This window comes from Carlito syrichta, unplaced genomic scaffold (genome assembly GCF_000164805.1).
Source record: "Carlito syrichta isolate Samal-C Ts95f unplaced genomic scaffold, Tarsius_syrichta-2.0.1 Scaffold311833, whole genome shotgun sequence".
NCBI classification, from domain to species: Eukaryota; Metazoa; Chordata; class Mammalia; order Primates; family Tarsiidae; genus Carlito; species Carlito syrichta.
In genome coordinates this window covers 185,546-208,263 of record NW_007255929.1, presented here as the reverse complement: position 1 = coordinate 208,263, position 22,718 = coordinate 185,546, and the positions used below count along the sequence as shown (strand labels likewise).

Sequence of the window (22,718 nt, the reverse complement as noted above, 5' to 3'; positions counted from 1 at the left end):
GCGGAAGGATCGCTGGAGCCCAGTGGGTTGAGGCTGCGGTGGCCGGGAGCGGCCACTGCACTCCAGTCTGGGCGACAGTGAGACTCCAACTCAAAAAAAAAAAAAAAATGCCATAAAGGGAGTAAAGAAAGAAGGAAAAAGACACGGGATGAAGGAATTGGGGAATTCAGCATAGAAAGGCAAAAGATGATGGTGAGGAATTCCAGAAGCGATGTTGCCAGTAACACACACACACACACACACACACACACACACACACACACACACGGGGAGAGAGAGAGAATAGAGATGACTGGAGTATTTTGAGGAATGGTCAGGCTAGGAATAGGGATTTAGTTAACAAAAAAAATAGTCTCCCCCGCCCCAAAAGAGAAAGAAAAGGTTGCCTCTGTGAAACCAAATTTAGGAATGGGAAGGAACTCCTTTTGCAGTAGTTGAGTTTTAAAACCAGTACATATATTTGTGATATAAATGTGAATTAAAAAGCCATTTATAAGAGCTACTATATCAAAACGAATCTAAATGTAGTACAGTCCAGGCAACAACTATGGTCAAGTCTTTTGGCCCCATCCAGAACAAGCCAGGTAAATAACACCCCTTGTAGAATGTCATGCGTGGGCCTACCTGGGTAGGTAAGATCCTAACAAAATCAGTCTTGCAGTGCATCCTTGCCAGTAGGCAGCATGACTCAGGGGGTTAGAGAACATAGGTTCTACAACCAGAAAGATGAGTTCAGAACTCATTGGTGTGTGATTTTAAAGTATGTCACTGAACCTGGGAGGATACTGTTATAGCAATTGCAGTCTCACGAGGGTATAAAAGCATCCGGGAGGTTTTTGTGAGGATTAAATGAGATAGATAATGCATGTCAAAGCAAGGTAACTGACAGTGATTATAAATATTCACTGGTATTGTATTTGTATATCTAGAGAATTATTTTAAAAGAAGAGTTTCTACTACTGAGATTTTTGACAAACACTGCCATAGCACTCTTAAAAACAGAACTCCTCTGGGGCCACATCCTTGTATTTTTGGTTGTGAAGGTTAGAATAAGGGCATAGCCAGTGGGTTATCAGGACGAATGAAAATGTAATGGGTATATCTTTCTGCCTGCCCTTAACATAGCTTCATAAGTTAAGAAAAAAAGAATTATATTAAGGATTAATTGAAGAGTCTAGAAGGCTCTAAAGCATAATCCTAGAGGAGTGGTATAATGAAGTAGAGGGTAGAAGCCAACAGTTTGAGAGTAACTGTGAAAATTGGCATAGGAATGAAAAAATACATCCATTCATTTGAAAACTGAAAAACTAGGGTTTCAGAAAGTGTGACCTATTCCTAACAGGCACAGAACCTCCAACCTTGAGGGATCTAGCTTTAGACTGATTTCTTCAATGGTGGAAGAGGTGGTAATAACCTCAGGGGTGACTTCGGGTCTGGTTAGTGCAGGATTATCTGTCCTTCCCTCCCCCTTTTGTTCTTCTTTATAATCTTTCCCCTCTATTTTTGCCCATGAAATACAGCTGGATTACAGTTTCATTATTTGACAAACTTCTTAGTCATGTACTCCCTACCCATTTTAGAAGTTGGTTTTCTCTCTAACAAAAGCCTCATGTGCCTCAAGCAAACAGAATTCTAGTCCACCCTGTAGCCATCTGTGGTTGTGAGTTTGGCTAGCGGATTTGACCCCTGCTGGAGTCTTGAAATATTTGGCCCCATTCAGGTGAGGCTTCTGTCAGAGGCAGAAAACATGAGGGCTGCAGAAATGGGAAAGAGAGGGAAATTGAATCAATCAGTTTGGGTGAGCTTGCCTCCAAGGACGCTGGAGGATTATGGTGAACGTTTCTGGATACCCAAAGCCATCGTGCAGATCTGGGAATAGAGATAGGGGAGTCAGCAGAGCGGAGGGGATGCTTATAGGACAGAACAAGCTTAAATCAGGGACAGAAGGGAGAAGTGCAGGGAATCAGCAGTCGTGGGGTCATTCCTGAGCTGGGCTGCATTTCTAATTCTCCCACTCCCTGCTTAGAAACCGTGGAACTCAGCCAGGCTCGGTGGCTCAGCCTGTAATCCCGCGCCTTTGGGAGGCTGAGGTGAGTGGATTGCCTGAGCCCGCGGGTTCGAGACCTGCCTGGGCAGCGAGACCTCATCTCTACAATAAATCAAAAAATCAGCCGGGCGTGGTAGCGCATGCCTGTAATTCCGGCTACTGGGAAGGCTGAGGCGGAAGGATCACCGGAGCCCAGCAGGTCAAGGCTGCGGTGGCCGGGAGCCGCCACTGCACTCCAGTCTGGGCGACAGAGTGAGACTCCAACTCAAAAGAAAAAAAAAAGAAACCGTGGAACTCTAAAGTCCTAAAAAGTGTATGGCAATGTGAGGGGAAGGATTGCCTTCTTTTGGGCGAGTGGACTTACATGCTCTTAGAGAGCAGTTCTGTTGCCTGATGGAGAGTTGCTCAGTTCTCAACTGAGCAACTCAATTCCTTTCGTCTTTAACAAGGAAGGAACTGTTCTGCTGCCGCCATACCTACAATAACACTAAGCAAAATGCCTGATCCTTTGGCAGCTTATTTTCCTCCTTTCCACAAAGCACGTAAGAAGAGTTGTTGAAAAGTTAGTACAGAATCTGCAGTGAACAGAATTTCACAGAAACACGATGGAAAGGGTATAATGGCTATTCCATATGCCTGCCTCATTTGGCCAGATTTATAGTTTATAAGAGGCTGCCAACTATCAGGGCCAACATTTTATTAAACAACATAAACAACCATCCCAAACTATTACTGCTGCTAGCTGTAGGACACTTTGGTACGTTTCAGTCTTAGAGAAAGAACTGTTTGTTCTCTCCAACTCTCCCAAGCCACAGAGGTCAATAAAAGTACTCGAGTAGATTAAGTGACTTTGATTTATCTTAATTACCAGACAGAGTACATTTTCCATAGGAAATTGCTGGACCACATGTAAGTATGGCACACACAATGGATTCTTCAGTTTTCCAGGAAAGTGAGGGGAGAAGCAGGCTCATTGGAAGAGGAGAGTGGGCTGTATTTGTGTGCAGTGATTGTGTGTGTCCATCCATATTGTCCAACCAGCTCATTAGGAAGAATCTGGTCCATCGATGGATTATCAAAACGTGAGTTTAAAAACAATTCATCTGAAAACAACTGCAGCCTAAAGACAGATTCAAAGAAAAATGTGTACTGGGACAATTCTACTTGTGATAAGACTGACCTAGGTTTTAGATTCTCAGTTCCAATTCTCTCGCTGGCTCTCTGCATGGCTTTGGTTATCATAGGATTATATCATTTTAAATCTGGAAGAGACTTAGAGCTTAATCATCTACACTTCCTGTCCCTATAAACAGTGGTATGAGACATTGTTTAAGACATACTTTATCAGAGTATGAGTTCCTCTATTCACAGAACTAATAATAATCTTGGTGGCCTTTGCTAAGTGGTTTGCTCCAGATAGGAGAGCTCTTCTTAATATTTTTTAGTTGAATAAGAACCACAGATTGCCTAAAGAAATAGAGGATTGATGTTCTTGGGTAGTTTTAGGGGAGGAGAGGCTTACTTGGAAGCAATAAATGAAGAGTATTAGGGTGGGCTAGGTGGGTGAAAATTCAGCTGGATATCAACATCTCTACATTTTATTTTAGGGATGGGGCTGAGAGAGGGTTTCTCTAAAGAAAGAGATGAAGTTTGCCTGTGTTAACAGATCTCTTTCACTTCACTTGACTGAAACAATTTTGACTCCCTGCAAATGCCCTCATTCTGTGCACACAGTAGTCCACTGGTCAGGCTCCCTCTGTGTTGCTTTCAGAGCTGTACCCAGGTGCCTAGAACAGTCACATAACTCTCTATAGACAGGAACATCTGACACCAGGTGTGGGGCCAAACTCTACTATCAGCAAAACAGTTGCTAGATTGTCTCTTACTGTGGGTGTTTTTTTAAATCTTTAGAGACCAGGTCTCACTCTGTTGTCCAGGCTGGAATGCAGTGGTGTGATCATAGCTCATTGCAGACTCCAACTCCTAGGCTCAAGTGATCCTTCCACTTCAACCTCCCAAGCAGATCTGGGACTACAGGCATGCTCCATCATGCATGGCTATTTAAAAAAAAATTATTATTATTATTTTGAGTTGGAGTCTCACTCGGTCACCCAGACTGGAGTGCAGTGGCCGCTCCCGGCCACCGCAGCCTCGCCTGCTGGTCTCCGGCGATCCTTCTGCCTCAGCCTTCTGAGTAGCTGGAATTACAGGCGCGTGCTACCACGCCTGGCCGATTTTTTGATTTATTGTAGAGATGAGGTCTCGCTGCCCAGGCGGGTCTTGAACCCACGGGCTCAGGCAATCCACTCACCTCAGCCTCCCAAAGGCGCGGGATTACAGGCTGAGTCACCGAGCCCGGCAAAAATTATTTTTTATAGAGATAGAGTCTCGCTATGTTGCCAGGCTGTCTGTGAACTGGTTTCAAGCAATCTTCCCGCCTCAGCTTCTCAAAGCACTGGGATTACAGGCGTGAGCCACTGTACCTAGTCTGTGGGTGATTTTTTAAGCTTCTGTAAGTTAGATACAAACCTGGCTGAGTCATAAAAACAGGCAGGAGAAGGTTAGCATACTCCGTGAAAGAAAAAGGGGAACAGAGCCCATTGTCATTATGTTTTGGGAATACTGTGTGACCATTAAGAATTTCGAACTGAAATCACTCTCTAGACCTCTAATCTCTGCCTTGTTGCTTCTGACTTAAATGTGTGATACCAAGTTACACTCCACCCATATCCACAGATTATCCAGTAATTATCATCTGATTCTAGATCTCTCTCTTTTTTTTTTTTTTTTTTTTGAGTTGGAGTCTCATTCCATCGCCCAGGGTGGAATGCAGTGGCATGCTCACGACCACCCTAGCGTTGACATGCTGGACTCCGGCAATCCTTCCACCTCAGCCTTCCAAGTAGTGGACAGATGCATGCTACGATGCCCAGCTAGTTTTTCAAAAAATTTACTGTCGAGACAAGGTCTCGCCAAGTTGCCCAGGCTGTTCTCAAACCTGTGGGCTCAGACAATCCCCTCACCGTGGCCACCAAAAGTACTGGGATTACAGGCTTGAGCCACCATGCCTGGCAATTTTTTTTTAAATTTGGAGTCTAACTCTGTTGTCCAGACTGGAGTGCAGTGGCACATTCATGGCTACCACAGCCTCAAACTTCTGGACTCAGGTGATCCTTCCACCTCAGTCTTTCAAGTAGCTGGAACTACAGGCATGTGCCACTACGCCTGGGTAATTTTTTTCTTTATTATAGAGACGTAGTCTCACCAAGATGCCCAGGCTAGTCTTGAACCCCTGGGCTCAGCCAATCCTCCTACCTCCACCTCTCAAAGTACTGGCATTACACTGTGTTCAGCAAATCTCATGTTTCTTAGTCAAGAAAAGTGATGGAAAATACTACTAAAATAAGTAATTTACATGTATTTTCTAGTTGAACACAGCATAGTAATTATTTCAGAGGCTATTATCTATCTTCCAAGTAGTGGACAGATGCATGCTACGATGCCCGGCTAGTTTTTCAAAAAATTTACTGTAGAGACAAGTACAGTACAGGTACTGTAAATTAGATACAAACCTGACTGAGACATAAAAACAGGTAGGAGAAGGTTAGCATACTCCGTGAAAGAAAAAGGGGAACAGAGCCCATTGTCATTTTGTTTTGGGAATACTGTGTGACCACTAAGAATTTCGAACCGAAATTTTCAAAAAATTTACTGTAGAGACAAGGTCTCGCCAAGTTGTCCAGGCTGTTCTCAAACCTCCACAGACAATCCCCTCACCTCTGCCACCAAAAGTACTGGGATTACAGGTTTGAGCCACCTATTTTGTCAAGAAAAGTGATGGAAAATACTACTAAAATAAGTGATTTATATGTATTTTCTAGTTGAACACAGCATAGTAATTATTTCAGAGGCTATTATCTATCTTCCAAGTAGGGGATTCCAGAACCTCATGGGGGAATATCAACATCTATAATTCAAAGTTTGTCCATTTTAGAAATTAGATTTTACCATATATTTTGATTCAAAATTTCTCCCAAGCATTGAAATATAACTAGGGCTATTCTTTATAGCTAAGAAAAAGCACCTGGTGGCTGCATCCTGTATGTATTTCCCTCTTTATTTTGCAATGCATTTTTAAATTAGTGTTAATATTGGATCATGGTTGGAGTAGAAGAAATATGATGGAAAGAAACTAGTTAGCAACTTTTGGCAGTATGAAGAGAAGCTTGCATCTAAAAAGCCAACAAACCTAAATTGGGGAACTTGTAATTTTATTATTCTGACTGTGGCTTTGCTGTCGGTAGTCACTTTGAGGACTACTTGTAGTTCACGTAAATCATACACATGGACTTGATTAGAAAGAAGAACGTTGTTGTTGCATTTCCTTCCGTTGCCAGCTTGCCCCTTCCATTCCATCCTTCACCAACACGTTCTAATCTCAGGTATTCCATGGAGCTTAAATCACAGAACTTGGGTGTCATCCTATGCTTACTTGGTATGCCCTCCAATATGGGTAGTAAGTTTTGTTTCTTCAGGTACTTTTAGGCTTAAGAAATCTCAAATTAATTGAAATAATTCACTTTACTCTTCCATAGCTCATTTTTTTGTCTAATGAGGGTTTCAATACATGTTAATACTGCAGCTCAAAATATTTTTGCTCATTAAATAGACACATGAATCTCTGATGTACCGCTGTTAAGAGTGATGCGGAATTCATTCAGACTCACTGGGGACCAGCGTCTACTGAACTACTTGACCACAACAAAGTTTCACATATAGTAGACTAAAACATTTTCATCAGCACACCTTTATATCCATATGTAATGTATACTTTCTTCCAATGGAAAAATGTTATTTATTTCAAGCTATTGATTTACAACTTTAAAGTCATTATACATTAGAGTTATAGACTGTCAGTATAACCATGGCTATATCATATACATGAAAGTGAATGATCTTGATATCTTAATGGGTTCCATTGAATCACACCAAACTCTACAAATAACACAAAGGAGGCCACATATAGACATGGGGAATGGCCCCAAGTTAGCCCCAGTGGTAAAGTTTGGAATGGGAACTTGACTTCAGGGGGCCCTAAACTTGATTTAATATTGCTTTTTCCCAAAGACAAATCTAGACAGGGCTCCTTTAGACTTTGCTAGTCCAGAGGTAAGTTTAGGTTTTAGGGGTCTTCCTTAGAAGACCCACTGATGAAGGACAGAGGAGAGAGGCAAGACACACATGATAGAGGTGGGATAGAGAGGACCATGCTGTCTTTCAGTCTGAGGTAAACACCAGAAATGATTGGCATGAGTCCTGAAACAATTACAACTAGACACTATCTGTGAATCCTATGACTGTGATTCCAGAATGACAAGCAGCTTAGTCCAGGGTACTTTTTTCTTCTCTACCTATGTCATCGATTACATCAAATGTCCAAATGGCACCCTTGCCAAGACATTAACAAAAAGTTCTTTTTTATTAGATTTGTCCCAGTAACCGTTACTCATTATAAATAGCTCAAGTATCATAAATGATTATTCCAACAAAATAAAAGAATGAAAACTAAGATGAAAGTCAGAGCAAGAGACTCCCAGTTACCACCCTTCAGGGTCTCCCTATCTCCTGATGTGGCTTCAAAGGCTCTCTCCATCCTGGTTTCCACCTCTCTTTGCTTCCTCTGCTACCAGCCACTTTTTACCACTTGCACTGGAGAACACAGCCTTGATCACTTGCGAATAACTCTTCACTTTTGGGCCTCTGAGCACCAACATGTGCTGTCCTCCCAATTTGTTCTGCCACTGTCACCTGGCTAACTCCTTCCTAGTCATTCTTCAAGCCTCAGGCCTGGTGTCACCATCTCTAGCTAGATTTTCCTAATATCTCCAGACTTGTGAAGCGTTGCCCACTCTGGGTTCCCATAACCCCTTGGGCATACTTCTGTTAGAGCTCTGGATACTTTTTTTTGGCAATCAAGTGCTTCCGCTATAGCCTCGAGCTCAAGGGCGGGCACCATGTTTGTAGGCATTAAGAACACCGGTGAGCACCTTGTTGGCACTTCATAAATATTAGCTGAATGGAAACACAAGCCTTTTACAGGAAAATTTGGTTTAAAATGTCACTGGAATAATCGTGTTCTGCATTCAGATGATGAGCTGATAGGTATTGTATGAGAGGATCTGAGGACAGCCCAATTCCGAAAAGGAGCACAGTGAACATCTAGAAACTGGGATGCCTTTCACTGAATATATTGCACTACCCAGGTCACTTTTTATTAAGTAGAGTAAAAAGGAGGAAACTGAAGAGGAAAACCATCCAAATTTTGTAAGCACAAACTCACCTATAAAAAAGTCCAAATTAAATGACCTTTTCTTTTGCTCTTTTTAAAAAATACATTATGGTAAAAATGTGCCCTCTTTCTCTCCCAATCTTGCTAAGGAAACAGAACCAAGATCATCAAATAGGCTTTTACTGAAATATGTGCTTATTTTGGCTAACATAGGTCTTTTAAGAAAATTAGCTGTTGTAAAAGTTTCCATGTTGTGTCTCAAAATAGAGAACTTTCGAGAAAAAAACACATTTGTAGAAGTGTTATTTTTGCAGTATAAGACTAAGGTTTACACACAGCAAACTGCCTGCAGTGAATTAGACACTTCATTTTCCACAAAAAGATTGGAAGAGTCTCCACACTGTCAGAGGCAAGATAGGCTCTTTTGAGTGTCACTATCACTACCAACTCAATTCAAAAAATGACGACGTGATGTTTATGGAAAAAAAAAACAAAAACACTTCTTGAAACCTCCCTGCTACATTTCTAGAAATGTCTAAAGCCCTTATTTTTATAAATAATAAAATGAACTGATAAAACACTGGGTATTTCAGATTCAAAAAGGAATCACAAAACTACAGCAATATGAACAACCTAGTATCAGTGTGTACTAGGAATACTTTGAAAAGTTGCTTCTTATAGAACAATGTTAGAAATATGTGACTTTATAGTCAAAACTCTATTCTTACTTTATCCATAATAAAAAGTCCCCAAAGCAAAGGAATGCTGTGTCTGGGTCTAGTCTGTAATTACTTTAAGTAACTTTTAAGTATTAACTAATAAAAATTTTCCCCTATGTTTTTGTCACATGAATTTCATTTTCTTGTCCTCTTCCTTCCAGCACAACAGCCAAATTTTTCAGGCTTCCAATCTACTTAACATCATGTACATTCTGGTTACCTCTGGTCCACAGATTTTTTCCTTCTCTAAATTTTTGTATTCAACATTAACAAGTGGTATCAACAGCCTTCTAATTTTTTATGTTGCTATACTGTTCATTTATAAGACCCTCTTGTCAGCTCTTTCTTAAGGATTCTAAAACATTTAATTTATATTTAAAAATGCTAATAGATAGGGTATCTGAATATAAATCCATAGTCCATTAAATATTGTCTTGTCGGCTCTTTTATCCCCACCAATAACTGACATATTTGATAAACATGGCTCAAGAGGTATTTAATGCCATGTACAAAAGCCACGTGAAACACAAGCTAGATCTTACCTCAGGACAGAGAATATGATATAACTTCATTCCACCTGGAATAGGCTTACCTTGTGTTTGGTTTCAGATTTTCTACTGTGGAGAAGGTTTGATTTGTAACTTGAATAGACTTGTCCTTCCCACTGAATGAGCCATTTTCTGTGGATATAACTTCATATTCTGAAAAGTGAAAAAAAGTCAACAGATACTTGTCTTTATCTTCTGGCTGATTGAATTGCTCTTGAAGCTAATAGCATAATAAAGTCACTCACAGAAAAGTGAGCAATTGAGATTGCAGTTCTAGAGTTGTATGGATCTTAAACATCAGCAATTTCCAGATGGGGATGGTCAGTAGTTGAAAAAGGCCTGGTAACTCCCGAGAGGCCTGGTAACTGGTGAAGATGACGCATCTGTGGTTGCTTTGGATGACATTTTTTTTTTTTTTTTTGAGTTGGAGTCTCACTCTGTCACCCAGACTGGAGTGCAGTGACTGCTCCCGACCACCACAGCCTCGACCCACTGGGCTCCGGTGATCCTTCTGCCTCAACCTTCCAAGTAGCTGGAACTACAAGCATGCGCTACCACACCCGGCTAATTTTTTTGATTTATTGTAGAGATGAGGTCTCGCTTGCCCAAGCGGGTCTCGAACTCGTGGGCTCAGGCAATCCACTCACCTCGGCCTCCCAAAGTGCTGGGATTACAGGCTGAGCCACCGAGCCTGGCCGACATTTCTTTTAAATGTCCTTTATTTTTATTTGCATTTTTAAATTTTAGATTCTAGGGAAATATGTGCAGGTTTGCATGATGGTGAGGTTTGGGCTTCTATTGAGCCCACCTCCCACGTGGTGAGCATGGTACTCAATGTGTGGTTTTTCAACTCTTACCCCCCCTTCCCGCCTTAGGAACCCCTGGTGTCTGTTATTCTCATCCCTATGCTCATGAGTATGCAGTGTTTAGCTCCCACTTACAAGTACGAACACATGGTATTCCGTTCTCTGTTTTGGTATTAATTCACTTAGATGGTGACCTTCAGCTACATCCATGTTGCTACAAAGGATACGATTTCGTTCTTTCTCGTGGCTGCATAACCTTTGATTTTGTTAGGTGAGTCTGATGGTCTGCACTGCTGGAAAGTCCCATTTGGGGAAAGCACGATATGAGGAGTGGTGCTAAGAGAAGCTGGGTGAGTAGAAGCCATGTTTCCTGCTCTATGGGCTGTACGACATAGTTGGGGAAAAGACCACTGAATACATGCTACTGCCAAGAAAACTTCTTTTGAGTTTAAAATCACAGCAGCAAATAACAGCTAACCATATAGTAAACTATACTTTCCTAGAGTTCACTATTTTGAACTGTAGGGTTAATGGGTCTTTGTACCCACTGCTTACGTAAGTTATGCTCCCTTGATAAATTTCCTTGTGTTAATAAAAAAGATCATGTCCTTAAAGCCTGCATAAATTTCAGTTAAAAGTATGTTTCTATGAACTTGCAGGACTCATCAAATGAGAAAAATATTCAGAATAAGAGAATACAATTTATACATTTGTTAATTGGTTTTCTTTGCTCTAAATTGGGATTTAAGCTAAATTGGGATTTAGCTTAACACATGTGATGAGATGACACAGAGGACTAAAAAACAACAAAAAAAGAACAACAGCAGCAAAATCCCGCTCAAAGTCAGCTCCATTAATGTGAAGAAACGCTCAAGTGCTGGGCATCAGATAAGGTGGGAAGGTCGCAAAAGAGCTGGCAAAGTCTTCTGGGGATTTCTGCTATTGGCATTGAGCCCAAAGGTTTGAGATGAATATTGGAAATAATCCCCAAACTACAATAACTCAAGCAGACCCTAAATCACCAATTTATATTTGGGGAGGATTTTTAATAGTATATTTTAAAAATCCAAAAAAGGATGATGACTTTTTCTGAACAATTTTGTTTGACCACACTTTCAAAAATATTAAACTGGAGGACAGTGGCTGTGGTATATGCATCCCATCAATGCAGCTATTAAAGGACTAATGACTGGTAATTCGTACCTTGGCTCAGATTCCTTTGTGATCCCAGCCTACCTCTCACCTGACTATTCTAACAGAGAGTGGAGAGTGGGGTGGTAGTGGGGATTCCCAATTCATATCGGTCTATTTTATATCTTTTTCTCAGCTGTGGAGAGATTTCTTAGAAAAAGATGGAAGTAATTAAAATGTGAGTAAAATGGAGTTTTTTAAGTTTTAATTTTAATTTTAGATTCAGGGTATACACATGTGTGTTCTATACATGGACATACTGTGTAGTGGTGGGGGTTGGGTCTCAGGCAGTCCATTTCCCAGGTAGTGAACATTGTACCCCATAGGTAGTTTCTGAACCCTAGTCCCTCCTTTCCCCCTTATTGGTGTCCCTGGTGTCTCTTATTTTAAAATGGAGTTTTTTAAGAAGTGAAAACCACAAGGTTTGAAGGAGATAGAAAAATCAAGACACTTGATTTGAACCCGGTCTCTGCCTTCCCTTCTGTAAAATGTCAATAATATCTCTTCATGGTGTTGCTTGTGGGGATTAAATTAGGAACATATGGAAAGTGCCTAATAGTATTTTGCTTAACAGGTAGTGGCTATTATTACTGCTACTTTTTTTTTTTTAATCATTCCTGAATTGTGTTCTGAAAATAAGATTACAAAAATGTAAGTTCCAAGTGGAAAGATTCAAATGCTGTTTAGTCACCAAAATAACAATTTATCTGACATTCCAGTTGGCTATGCACCAAAGCAACCACTTTCAAAAAATATCTTTGGCTTGGGACATTCCTCCTCAATTGTGCAAGTACAATATCCTTCTTAGTGTTAACCCAGCTTTTTGGTACTTGAAACACCTATTACACATCTTCTCTAAATTTCATTTGACTCTAGTTTTCAAAGTTGATTTAATAATATTTTTTCCTGGATAATTAGAGTTTTCAAAATAGACCTAGAATCTTCCTTTATAATTAAAAATACATTTAGGACTTCTCTGAATTCCAGCTTTTGAATATACATTTGACTTCATTTTTAATGCTTTTTTTTTTTTTTTTTTTTTTGAGTTGGAGTCTCACTCTGTCACCCAGACAGGAGTGCAGTGGCCGCTTCCGGCCACTGCAGCCTCGACCTGCTGGGCTCCAGCGATCCTTCTGCCTCAGCCTTCCAAGTAGCTGGAACTACAGGCGTGCGCTACCATGCCCAGCTAATTTTTTTGATTTATTGTAGAGATGAGGTCTTGCTGCCCAGGCGGGTCTGGAACCCGCGGGCTCAGGAAATCCACTCACCTCAGCCTCCCAAAGGCGCGGGATTACAGACTGAGCCACTGAGCCTGGCCATTTTTAATGCTTTAAAGTGCCAATGCCTTTTCATAAATCCGCCAACGTTAGAAAAATTGCTCCTATTATTGCTACTACTGACAAACATTCATTTAACAGTTTCTAATTTATGCTGCATATTCAAATTCCCTATTTAATGTTATCCTCAAGATAAATTAATAAATTAATAAAAATGGGTATGATTACAAATAAGGACACAAAGACTCACAAAGGCTAAATTATATATACCCAAGTTACACATCTGGAACACAGCCAATCTGGGATTTCAATCTATGTTGGCATACTCTTGGAATATCACACTGCAATAACTTATAACAAACTTAACTTTGAGTTGTCCTAGAACCAGTCTGAGGCCAATTTTTCAGGTGTGCCTATTTCTACCTCAGGTTAGAAGGGACAGGAAGCAAATGAATTTGGATGTGTTCGCTAGAGATGACTATATGACCGTCAAAGAAAGATTACTGATGGAAGTCAACTCAAGAGATGAAGATTATGGTTAACTCTTTTTGTTATGTCTCAATCCTTTCTTGCAAAACCAGTTTCAATGATATAAAAATGAATCTCTGTATTATCTGAGCTGCTGGTTGTAAATAATCACATTTGAAATCAAGTGGTGTTTAATGGAGTACTAAAAATAAATGCAATGGAAAAAATAGAACAGAGCATTAGGGTAAGTGGTCTCACATTTAAATATGGACTTGCTGAGCAATGGTTACATATGCATTTAATTCTATTTAGGAAATACTATAGCTAAAGTGTTCTTGCCTATGAAAATTGTTATCATAAAATGTTATATTTCATATAAAATATGTTATCTTATGAAAGATCTCAAGCAACCCACTAACATTTAATAACAACATTATGAAAGCAGCTTGGTTAGATGGGTACAGTATACTCTATCCATGTTTCTTTGAGATAAAAGATATATATATAAATCCTTCAGCTTTAAAAAGTTAAATCAGATACTGATATATCCAAGCGAATATGTGTTTGATGCATTAGATTAACCAAATCCAATTCACTGTCCACATGTCTAAAGCAAATGGCATTTTACATATCATTTGCTTTTATGACAGCTAATCCTCGGGCCATCACAGGAACTCTTTATTAGCATAGTATATGGATGGAGAGTTTTGGACATTTTAATACATTTTAATTGATTCAGTATAATCGATACTGAAAGGCTGATTGATTTTTAGATATTGGGAGGGTAATACCCATTGGCACAGTACCAAGGAAAGAAACAAGACTAGGCAAAACCCCAGAATCCACGGGCAGTGGTTGATTATTTCTCAAAACAAAGGCTAGTTTTGCATGAGACAGGGAAATTCACAAAACATGGTAAAGAAAGCAAGTGAAGCCAAGATCAGCTGCTTGCACTGGAAGTTGCCCAGATCAAAAAAGGTTGTCTGAGGAGAAATAGCTGCTGTTTTCCATGTGTAGTAGAAGGCATTTTTGGCAGATCCTGAATCTCCCTACTCTCCTCCTGGCCCAGTTTACTACTCCTCTCTCTCCTGACAGCCTCTTAGTTGGCCCCTCTGTTCCTATCTGCCTGCACCAGGTACACGGCAGGGCCCAGGGGGGATAGGACTCTCACATACTCACACTATTTGCTAAATCCTCTATGCGACTTGGCTTGTTGGTCTTTCTCCCTTCCTCTCTTGTTTGACTATTGCTATCTTCACACTGGAGAATTGTTATGTTAGTCACATAACAAATTCAAAGTATGACTCAGAGTTCCTTATTTCTCATAATCATTTTTAGAGAAACTGAGTGGGTGATCAACATTTTTTGAGATGACCAGAATGGAATTATTGTTTTTTATTTCCCCTAAGACCTTTGAAATAACTTTTAACCTTCTTGAAAGTTCTAGGTCAATTTAGAAATTGTTGGTAAAAGGAAAACTAGTTCAAATATCATCAAAATGGCAACTTCTCATATATTTTCTGGATTTCTCTTGGTGATGAAAAGACTAACTGAGTTTTCATGCCATGAAAAAGTTCTGAGAAGAGATGGATGGAAGGAAGCTTGAAGAGATCTACTAAATTAACAAGGACTCCACAACAAAGACAAAGATGATCTTTTTGCCATCCTGTGACACTTTGGACGACAATGTGCTGTGAGGACTTGCTGCTCCTCAGATATACTGTGCATGGCATAGTTGATCCAGGCTCCCCTACCCCCAATGCAACATGTTATCAAAGCTTCCCACTGTAGTCACAGTCCTCCTGCCATGATCTTACCAGTGACAGTGTCATTTTGTGGCTTTTCCCAATCCAAGATGACAAATGAGGGGCACCCTTCCACGGTGACCACAGTGAGGTTGGTGGGTGGATTCTGTGGTGGGCTGGTGGCATTCCCCTCTGTAGCCTCCTCTGTGGGGAACCGTCTGACCGAGTCAGTAATGGAGCAGGGACTGGTGTCAGGCTTTGGGATGTATCGCACGTGAGGACCTGCAAGAGAGAGGACCCTGATGGTTAATGTTTTTGAAACTTGTAAGAAGATGAGCATGACCTCATAAGTGTGAAATGTTTGAAGACGTTTGGTCTCATAAGCAGAGAGTTGAAAGCTGTGATGTGGTTGGTTAAAACTTGGTAAATCCAAAATCCTGCCTTTGAGATACATGATATATATAGTGATTGACTTACTACGTAGGTTTAGCTTAGTCTACTATCCAAAAGTAATTTGGTTCCCCTGAGCAAGGTTTAAATCTCATAATTGGTGGAGTTTTTGGTCTTACCTCGGTGGTGGGGAATAAATAGGCCTATACCAAACACAGTTCTGGTCTCATCTAATACATCTTAAAAGCTAGAATCAAAAGGATCAATTAGTTTCAAGGAATTTTACTGCACCCTAGAATAAAACTCAATAATGTTTTAGGAATGAAAAAATATCCAGTACTCAAAAGGTGATACTCACAGGAAAATATTACTTATAATATTTATACTTATAATAAGTATAAAGAAACAAATCAATAAAAAATAAAAGGATGAAAATAAAAGGTGACATTAATCAAAAGAAATCTTGACTGGATATATAGATGTCAACAAATTAGATTTCAGAGCAAAGAATATTACCAGAAACAAAAAGGTCATTTCATAATGATAAAGGATCAATTAATCAGGAATTTGTTATAATCCTAAATAATTTAGGTCTGTACTAGAATATAGACCTTTAAAATACATGAAGTAAAAACCAAGAGAACTGCAAGTAGATATAAATCCGTAATTATGGTCAGAGATATCAGAGATAGGATATCAATAAGGATACAGAAGAACTTTACAATATAGCCAAGCAACTTGATCTAATTGACATTTATAGAACATGTGCTATAGACTGAATTCTGTTTCTCTAAAATTCACATATTCAAGTCCTAATGTCCAGTGTAACTGTATTTGGAGACAGGGACTTAAAGAGGTGGCGGTTAAATGAGGACACAAGGGCAGAACCCTAATCCAATTGTACTGGTGTCCTTATAAGAAGAGGATGTGCATACACAGAAAAAAGGCCATATGGGGAGGCCATGAGAAGGCGGCCATCTGCAAGCCAAGGAAAGAGGTCTCAGGAGAAACCAAAGCTGCCCATCTCAGACTTCTTCCTTCCAGAACTGTGAGGAAATAAATAAATTTATATTATTTAAGCCACCAAGCCTGTGATATTTTGTTATGACAGCCCTAGCAAGTTAATTCAACACCCCATTTAAGAATAAGAGAATACAAATTATTTTCAAATACACACAAACATATACTAAGATAGACCATGTCTAGGCTCTAAAAAAGTCTCACCAAACTGAAAAGGATTCAATACAGAGTATCACATCACACTGGAGTTAAATTAGAAATCAATAACAGAATGATCTCTGGAAAATCCTCAAATATTTAGAAATTAAAGAACATACTTCAAAACACTCAATGGGTCAAAGAAGAAAATAAAAGGGAAATTAAAAGGAATTTTGACTAAAATAAAAATGAAGACAGATCCGGGCTCGGTGGCTCAGCCTGTAATTCCGCGCCTTTGGGAGACTGAGGTGAGTGGATTGCCTGAGCCCACGGGTTCGAGATCCACCTGGGCAGGCAAGACCTCATCTCTACAATAAATCAAAAAATCAGCCGAGTGTGGTAGCACGCGCCTGTAATTCTGGCTACTCGGAAGGCTGAGGCGGAAGGATCGCCGGAGCCCAGCAGGTCGAGGCTGTGGTGGCCGGGAGTGGCCACTGCACTCCAGTCTGGGCGACAGAGTGAGACTCCAACTCAAAAAAAAAAAAAAAAAAAAGCAACAACAAAAAAATGAAGACATAACATATAAAAAACTTGTGGATCTGCTTAAGTAATATCTAGGGGAAAATGTGTTTTTAATATGGTACTAAAGGCCATATTAAAAGAGAAGAAAGACCTTTGTTTCCATGGCACAATCAGTGACATGGAACTGTTGACCTAAAGAATGATGGTGGTTTGAGTCTACCCAGGGACTGAATACTTTGGTGCCATAATTTCTTTTAAAAAGAAGAGAGGTCTCAAATCAATGATCTCATTTTCTACCATAAGACATGAGAACTTAAAGAGCAAATTAAACCCAAATTAAGCTGTAGAAAGGAAGACCAAAGTAAAAATAAATAGAAAACAGAAAAAATAATAAAGAAAATCAGCAAAACAAAAAGTTGGCCTTTGCAAATCAAAAGAATTGATAAGCCAGCCATACTGACTAGACAACAGAAAAAAAATACATGAGAGTAATATCAGGAATGAGAGAGGTAACATCAATATAGATTCTGCAAATATTAAAATGAGAATAAGGTAATATCATAAACAACCTGATGTCAATAAATTTGACAACTTAGATGAACAGACTAATACCTGAAAAAACACAAACTACCAGATCTCACTAAGGAGAAAAAAAAAATGATAGCTTTATATCTTTAAAAGAAAGTGAATTTATATATAAAATCCTTCCCACAAGGAGAAAGTGAAGATCAGAGGGCTTTATTGGTATGTACTACTAAATGCTTAGGAAAGAAGCAATTTTAAACATACTCTTCCAGAAAATTGAAGAGGAGAGTTTAGCATAATTCTAATGCAAAAATTTGACTTAGACATTACAAAAAGACTACAGACCAAAATCCTTCATGAATACATTTCTAAACAAAACTTTGGTGAATTAAGTCCAACAATATATAAAATGGGAATGCATTATGACCAAGTGGGGTTTTTCCCTAGAATGCAAGGATAGTTTCAAAATTAAAAAATTAATTTATCATAATAAAAAACTAAAAAAGAAAACCTATATAATCATCTCTATAAGGGGACAAATCAGGTATAATCTAGCATCAATTTCTGATATAAATTCTCATTAAACTGGTAATATTATGGAAACTTTCTCAACATAATAAAGGCATTCTTGAAAAATCAACAGGAAACACAATACTTAATGGTGAAAGACTGAATGTTTTATCCATAAGATCAGAAATAAAAAATATTTTTTCCTCATAATTTCTATACAGTATTTTACTGAAGGCTCCAGTCAGTACAATAAGGCAAGAAAAAAATAAGGCACTGAGCTGGAAAGAAAGAAGTAAAACTTTATTCTAAGATAACACAATTCTGTGTGTAAAAATCCAGTATGTCTACAAAAAAGTGATTAGAACTAATGAGTTTTGAAAGGTTGCAGGATAAAATATCACTACAGAAATAAATTGTTTTTCTATATTTTAATAATGAGCAATTGGAAATTGAAATAAAAATACTACTTTTTTGGTTTTCTAAACATTGAAAACAAAACATTGGTGAAATAAATTAAAAAGGCCTAAATGGTAAGATATACCATGTTCATAGGCAAGAAGACTCAATATTGTTCAGCGTGAATTCTTCCCAATTGATCTGTAGATTCAATGCAATTTCAGTCAAAAGTCAAGCAATCTATTTTGTAGATAATGACAAAGCTGAATCCAAAATTCATATGGATATGGAAAAGATTCAAAATCACCAAAATAACTTTGAAAAAAATAAGAACAACGTTGGAAGACTAAAACAACCTGGTTGCAAGATTTATTTCCCTAGGAATTCAGGAAGTGTGAAGTGTGTGGTATTGGTATATAGGTAGATAAATAGACCAATGGAATAGCTTAGAAAGTCACAAAACATATCCACATATGTATGAATAACTGACTTTGACAGAGATACAAATGCATTTCAGTGGAGAAAGGGTGGTTTTTTCAACAAATGATGCTGAACAGCTGGTTATCCTTAAGAAAGAAGATGAAGGCATCTATACCTTGTATCATATATAAAATTTTACTCAATATGAATCATAAGCCAAATTGTAAAAGCATAAAAATTCTAGAAGGAAATCATAGAATAATCTTTGTGACCTCTGGTTTGTCAATGACTTCATAGACATGATGCCAAAAATATGGATATTAAAGAATAAGGGAATATTATGAACAACTTTATGCTAATAAATTTGACAACTTAGATAAAATGGACTAATACCTTGAAGGTAAACACTATCAAAGCTCACTAAGGAAGAAAAAATATTCTTATAGCCCTCTATGTACTAAAGAAAGTGAATTCTATAAAAAATTGATATTTTAGCTTCATTACACACTTGGGAAAATATTTGCAAAGTATATATCTAAAAAAGATCTTGTATCTAGGAAATATAAAATTCTCAAACTATAATAGTAAGTAAATAAGCAACTCCATTTTAAAAATGTGCACAAAAATTTGGACATACCAAAATAGATATATAGATGGCAAATAAGCACACGAAAAGATGTTCAACATCCTTAATCATTAGGGAAGCACAAATTAGAACCATAATCAGATACCACTCCACATCTATTAAAGTGGCTAAAATTAAAACAAACTGACCACACCAAACATTGGTGAGGATTTGGAGGAATTAGAACTCTTATCACTGCTAACAGAAAGGTAAAACAAAATAGTACAACCACTTCGGAAAACAGTTTGACAGTTTCTTAAAATGTTAAATATTTACTTATACATCACTTAGTCACCCCCTTTGTAGGTATTTGTCCAAAATAAATGAAAGCATACATTCATACGAAGTTTTGGGCATGAATAATCACAGAAGTTTTATTAGTAATGTGAAAAAAAATTGAAATAACTAAATGTCATGAAAAAGTTTAATAAAACAAATTATTGCACATCTATATAATAGAACACCAGTCATCAGTAAAAAGGAATGGGCTATTGGTACATGCAGTAACATGTATGAATCTCCAAACAATTATGTTGATAAAAGAAATTAGACAAGAAAAAATGAGTCTATACTGTGTGCTCTCATTTACATACAGTTCCGTGAAGTGTATACTAATCTATAGTATAGCAGATCTGTGGTCCCCTAGAATCTGGGGGCTAGGTGGGAGGAATGAGGAAAAGGGATTGCAGTGGTACATGATGAAACTTTTGGAAGTGATGCACATGTTCATTATTTTGATTATGATGATGGTCTCACAAGTGTACACACATGTTAACATTTATGAAATGTTACATTTCAGAAAAGATTATTAATTTCAAAAATAAATCGATGGGCTGCATATTATATTATATTATATTATTATTATATTATATCCTTTCTACTGTGAAAGATTATTGTTCAAACATATTATTTATGTCCATAGGAGGAGTATATACTTCCCCAATCTTTAATTTGAACTTAGCTATGTGACTTTTTTTTGACCAATGGATATTAGCAGACATGACACAAAAAGGAGCTTGGAATTTGGTTGTGTATTTGGGCATCCCTTTTATTGATTTTGTATTGTCACGAGAATGGTTTCTCTTGGGCCACTGTTGGTTCTTCATCTTGGGCATCAGAATGAACACATGCGGGGTGGACCTAAGCTCAACCCACAGGAGGCCCATCTGTACCTGCTGCTAGAAGCAGAACCACCTCCCAAGCACATCTGAGAACAGCTGAAACTTAGCTGACTTGCAGCTACATGAAGAAGAGGAAGTAGTACCTAGTAGAGGAAGCTACTAAGATTTTGTGGTTGTTTGCAATAGCTGACAGATACACACACCACAAAAAGTCTTGTCAAAATTGAATTCTGGCGCCAATTAACATACCTTTGAATCTGGGCTTCCCAAGATGATCGGTTTCTCTTGTTGGGCTTGAGCTAAAGTCAGTTATATTACCTGAGAATGGAAGATAATAAACAATTTCAACACAGGATAAAAAAGATTCACAAATCAAAACCATATTGAGAGACCACCTAACACCAGTAAGAATGGCCATCATTAATAAAACCGGCTACTCAGAAGGCTGAGGCGGAAGGATTGCCGGATCCCACCGCAGCCAAGGCTGCGGTGGCCGGGAGCGGCCACTGCACTCCAGTCTGGGCGACCGAGTGAGACTCCAACTCAAAAAAATAAATAAATAAAAAATAAAAAAAAATAAAACAAACAACAACAGATGCTGGCGAGGATGCAGAGAAAAAGGAACACTTCTACACTGTTGGTGGGAATGCAAACTAGTGAAACCTCTTTGGAAGACAGTTGGCTATTTCTGAAAGAACTAGAAACTGACCTTTCATATGACCCAGCAATTCCCTTACTGGGAATATACCCAGAGGAACTCAAATCATTCTGCAAAAAAGATACCTGCACACACGTTTTTTGCAGCTCTATTCACGATAGCAAAAAACATGGAACCAACCATGCTACCCATGGAAGTTGAACTGGATAAAAAAAAAGTGGTACATATATACAATGGAATATTATGCAACCATAAAGAAGGACAAATGTATGGACTTCGCAGCAACTTGGATGGATTTAAAGTCAATCATACTCAGTGATCTATCACAGAAACAAAGAACAGAGTACCATATGTTCTCACTCATAAGTGGACCTTGAACAATTATCATAATACTATAAGAAAGGGATTGGCAATAGTGGGAAACTGCCAGGGGAAAGGGAGGTGGGATTGGCAGTTGAGGGAAACGACCAGGGGAGGGAGGGAGGGGAACACCTCAACAACAAGGGCACCTGGATAATGAACATTTGTATACCTAACCCCAAATTCTACCCTACATCTTTAAAAAAATTTAAAAAATTAAAAAAAAACCCAAACAAAAAGGCAGTAATGATGAAAGCTATTTAATACTCTTTATAGTAAGTTCACAATAAAAGGCCTTCAATTGTGTCCTGCTGCAAGGTGTTCTGGGGTGTAATAAAGAATTAAAAATTGCAACTAAATGGTTAATACTCAATAAACTAAGATATGTGTAGTTAGAAAGAAGTGATTTAGTAGTGAGGATTAGGTAGTCCAGATCCTTTTAAGAACCAAACATACTTTATAAGGAAGAACTGTAAATAAATTTATTTTAAAATTTACAAAGACCCATATTGATAATTCTGATTAATTTCATTTCCCATTAAATGAAGGTTATTGAAAATACTCTTGGATTAGCCATTATTGTTGAAACACTTTAAGAAATGCATGATTCCACCTTTCTAATTTGAGTAATGTCTCTTTAATCACGTGGGAACCTTCAGTGTGAGGCACATAATAGGCATTCAAGAGTGATGGTTAACTAAGTGATTGAATATGTTAGTTGCCCAAGCTCTTTTGTAAACAATGATTTGTGTAACTAGTGCTTTGAATAAAGTAGTGAAATAGAAAAAATAAATAAAAAAACCAAAAAGACCCATCTCTGAATAAAATATAAGAACCCGCAGCTGGGCTCGGTGGCTCAGCCTGTAATCCGCGCTTTGGGAGGCTGAGATGAGTGGATTGCCTGAGCCCGCGGGTTCGAGACCCGCCTGGGCAGCGAGACCTC

At 38.5% G+C, this 22,718-nt stretch overlaps 1 protein-coding gene across 1 annotated transcript in view; it reads right to left on the bottom strand.

Moving 5' to 3' along the window:
- ABI3BP (ABI family member 3 binding protein) overlaps positions 1–22,718 on the bottom strand; it is a 192,664-nt gene that overhangs the window by 9,084 nt on the left and 160,862 nt on the right. The window contains exons 57-59 of the mRNA XM_021718108.1: positions 21,007–21,075; positions 15,163–15,372; positions 9,648–9,756 (exon numbers count right to left, since the gene is read on the bottom strand). Of these exons, the coding sequence (XP_021573783.1) occupies positions 9,648–9,756; positions 15,163–15,372; positions 21,007–21,075 (388 nt within the window). The remainder of the gene's footprint in view (positions 1–9,647; positions 9,757–15,162; positions 15,373–21,006; positions 21,076–22,718) is intronic.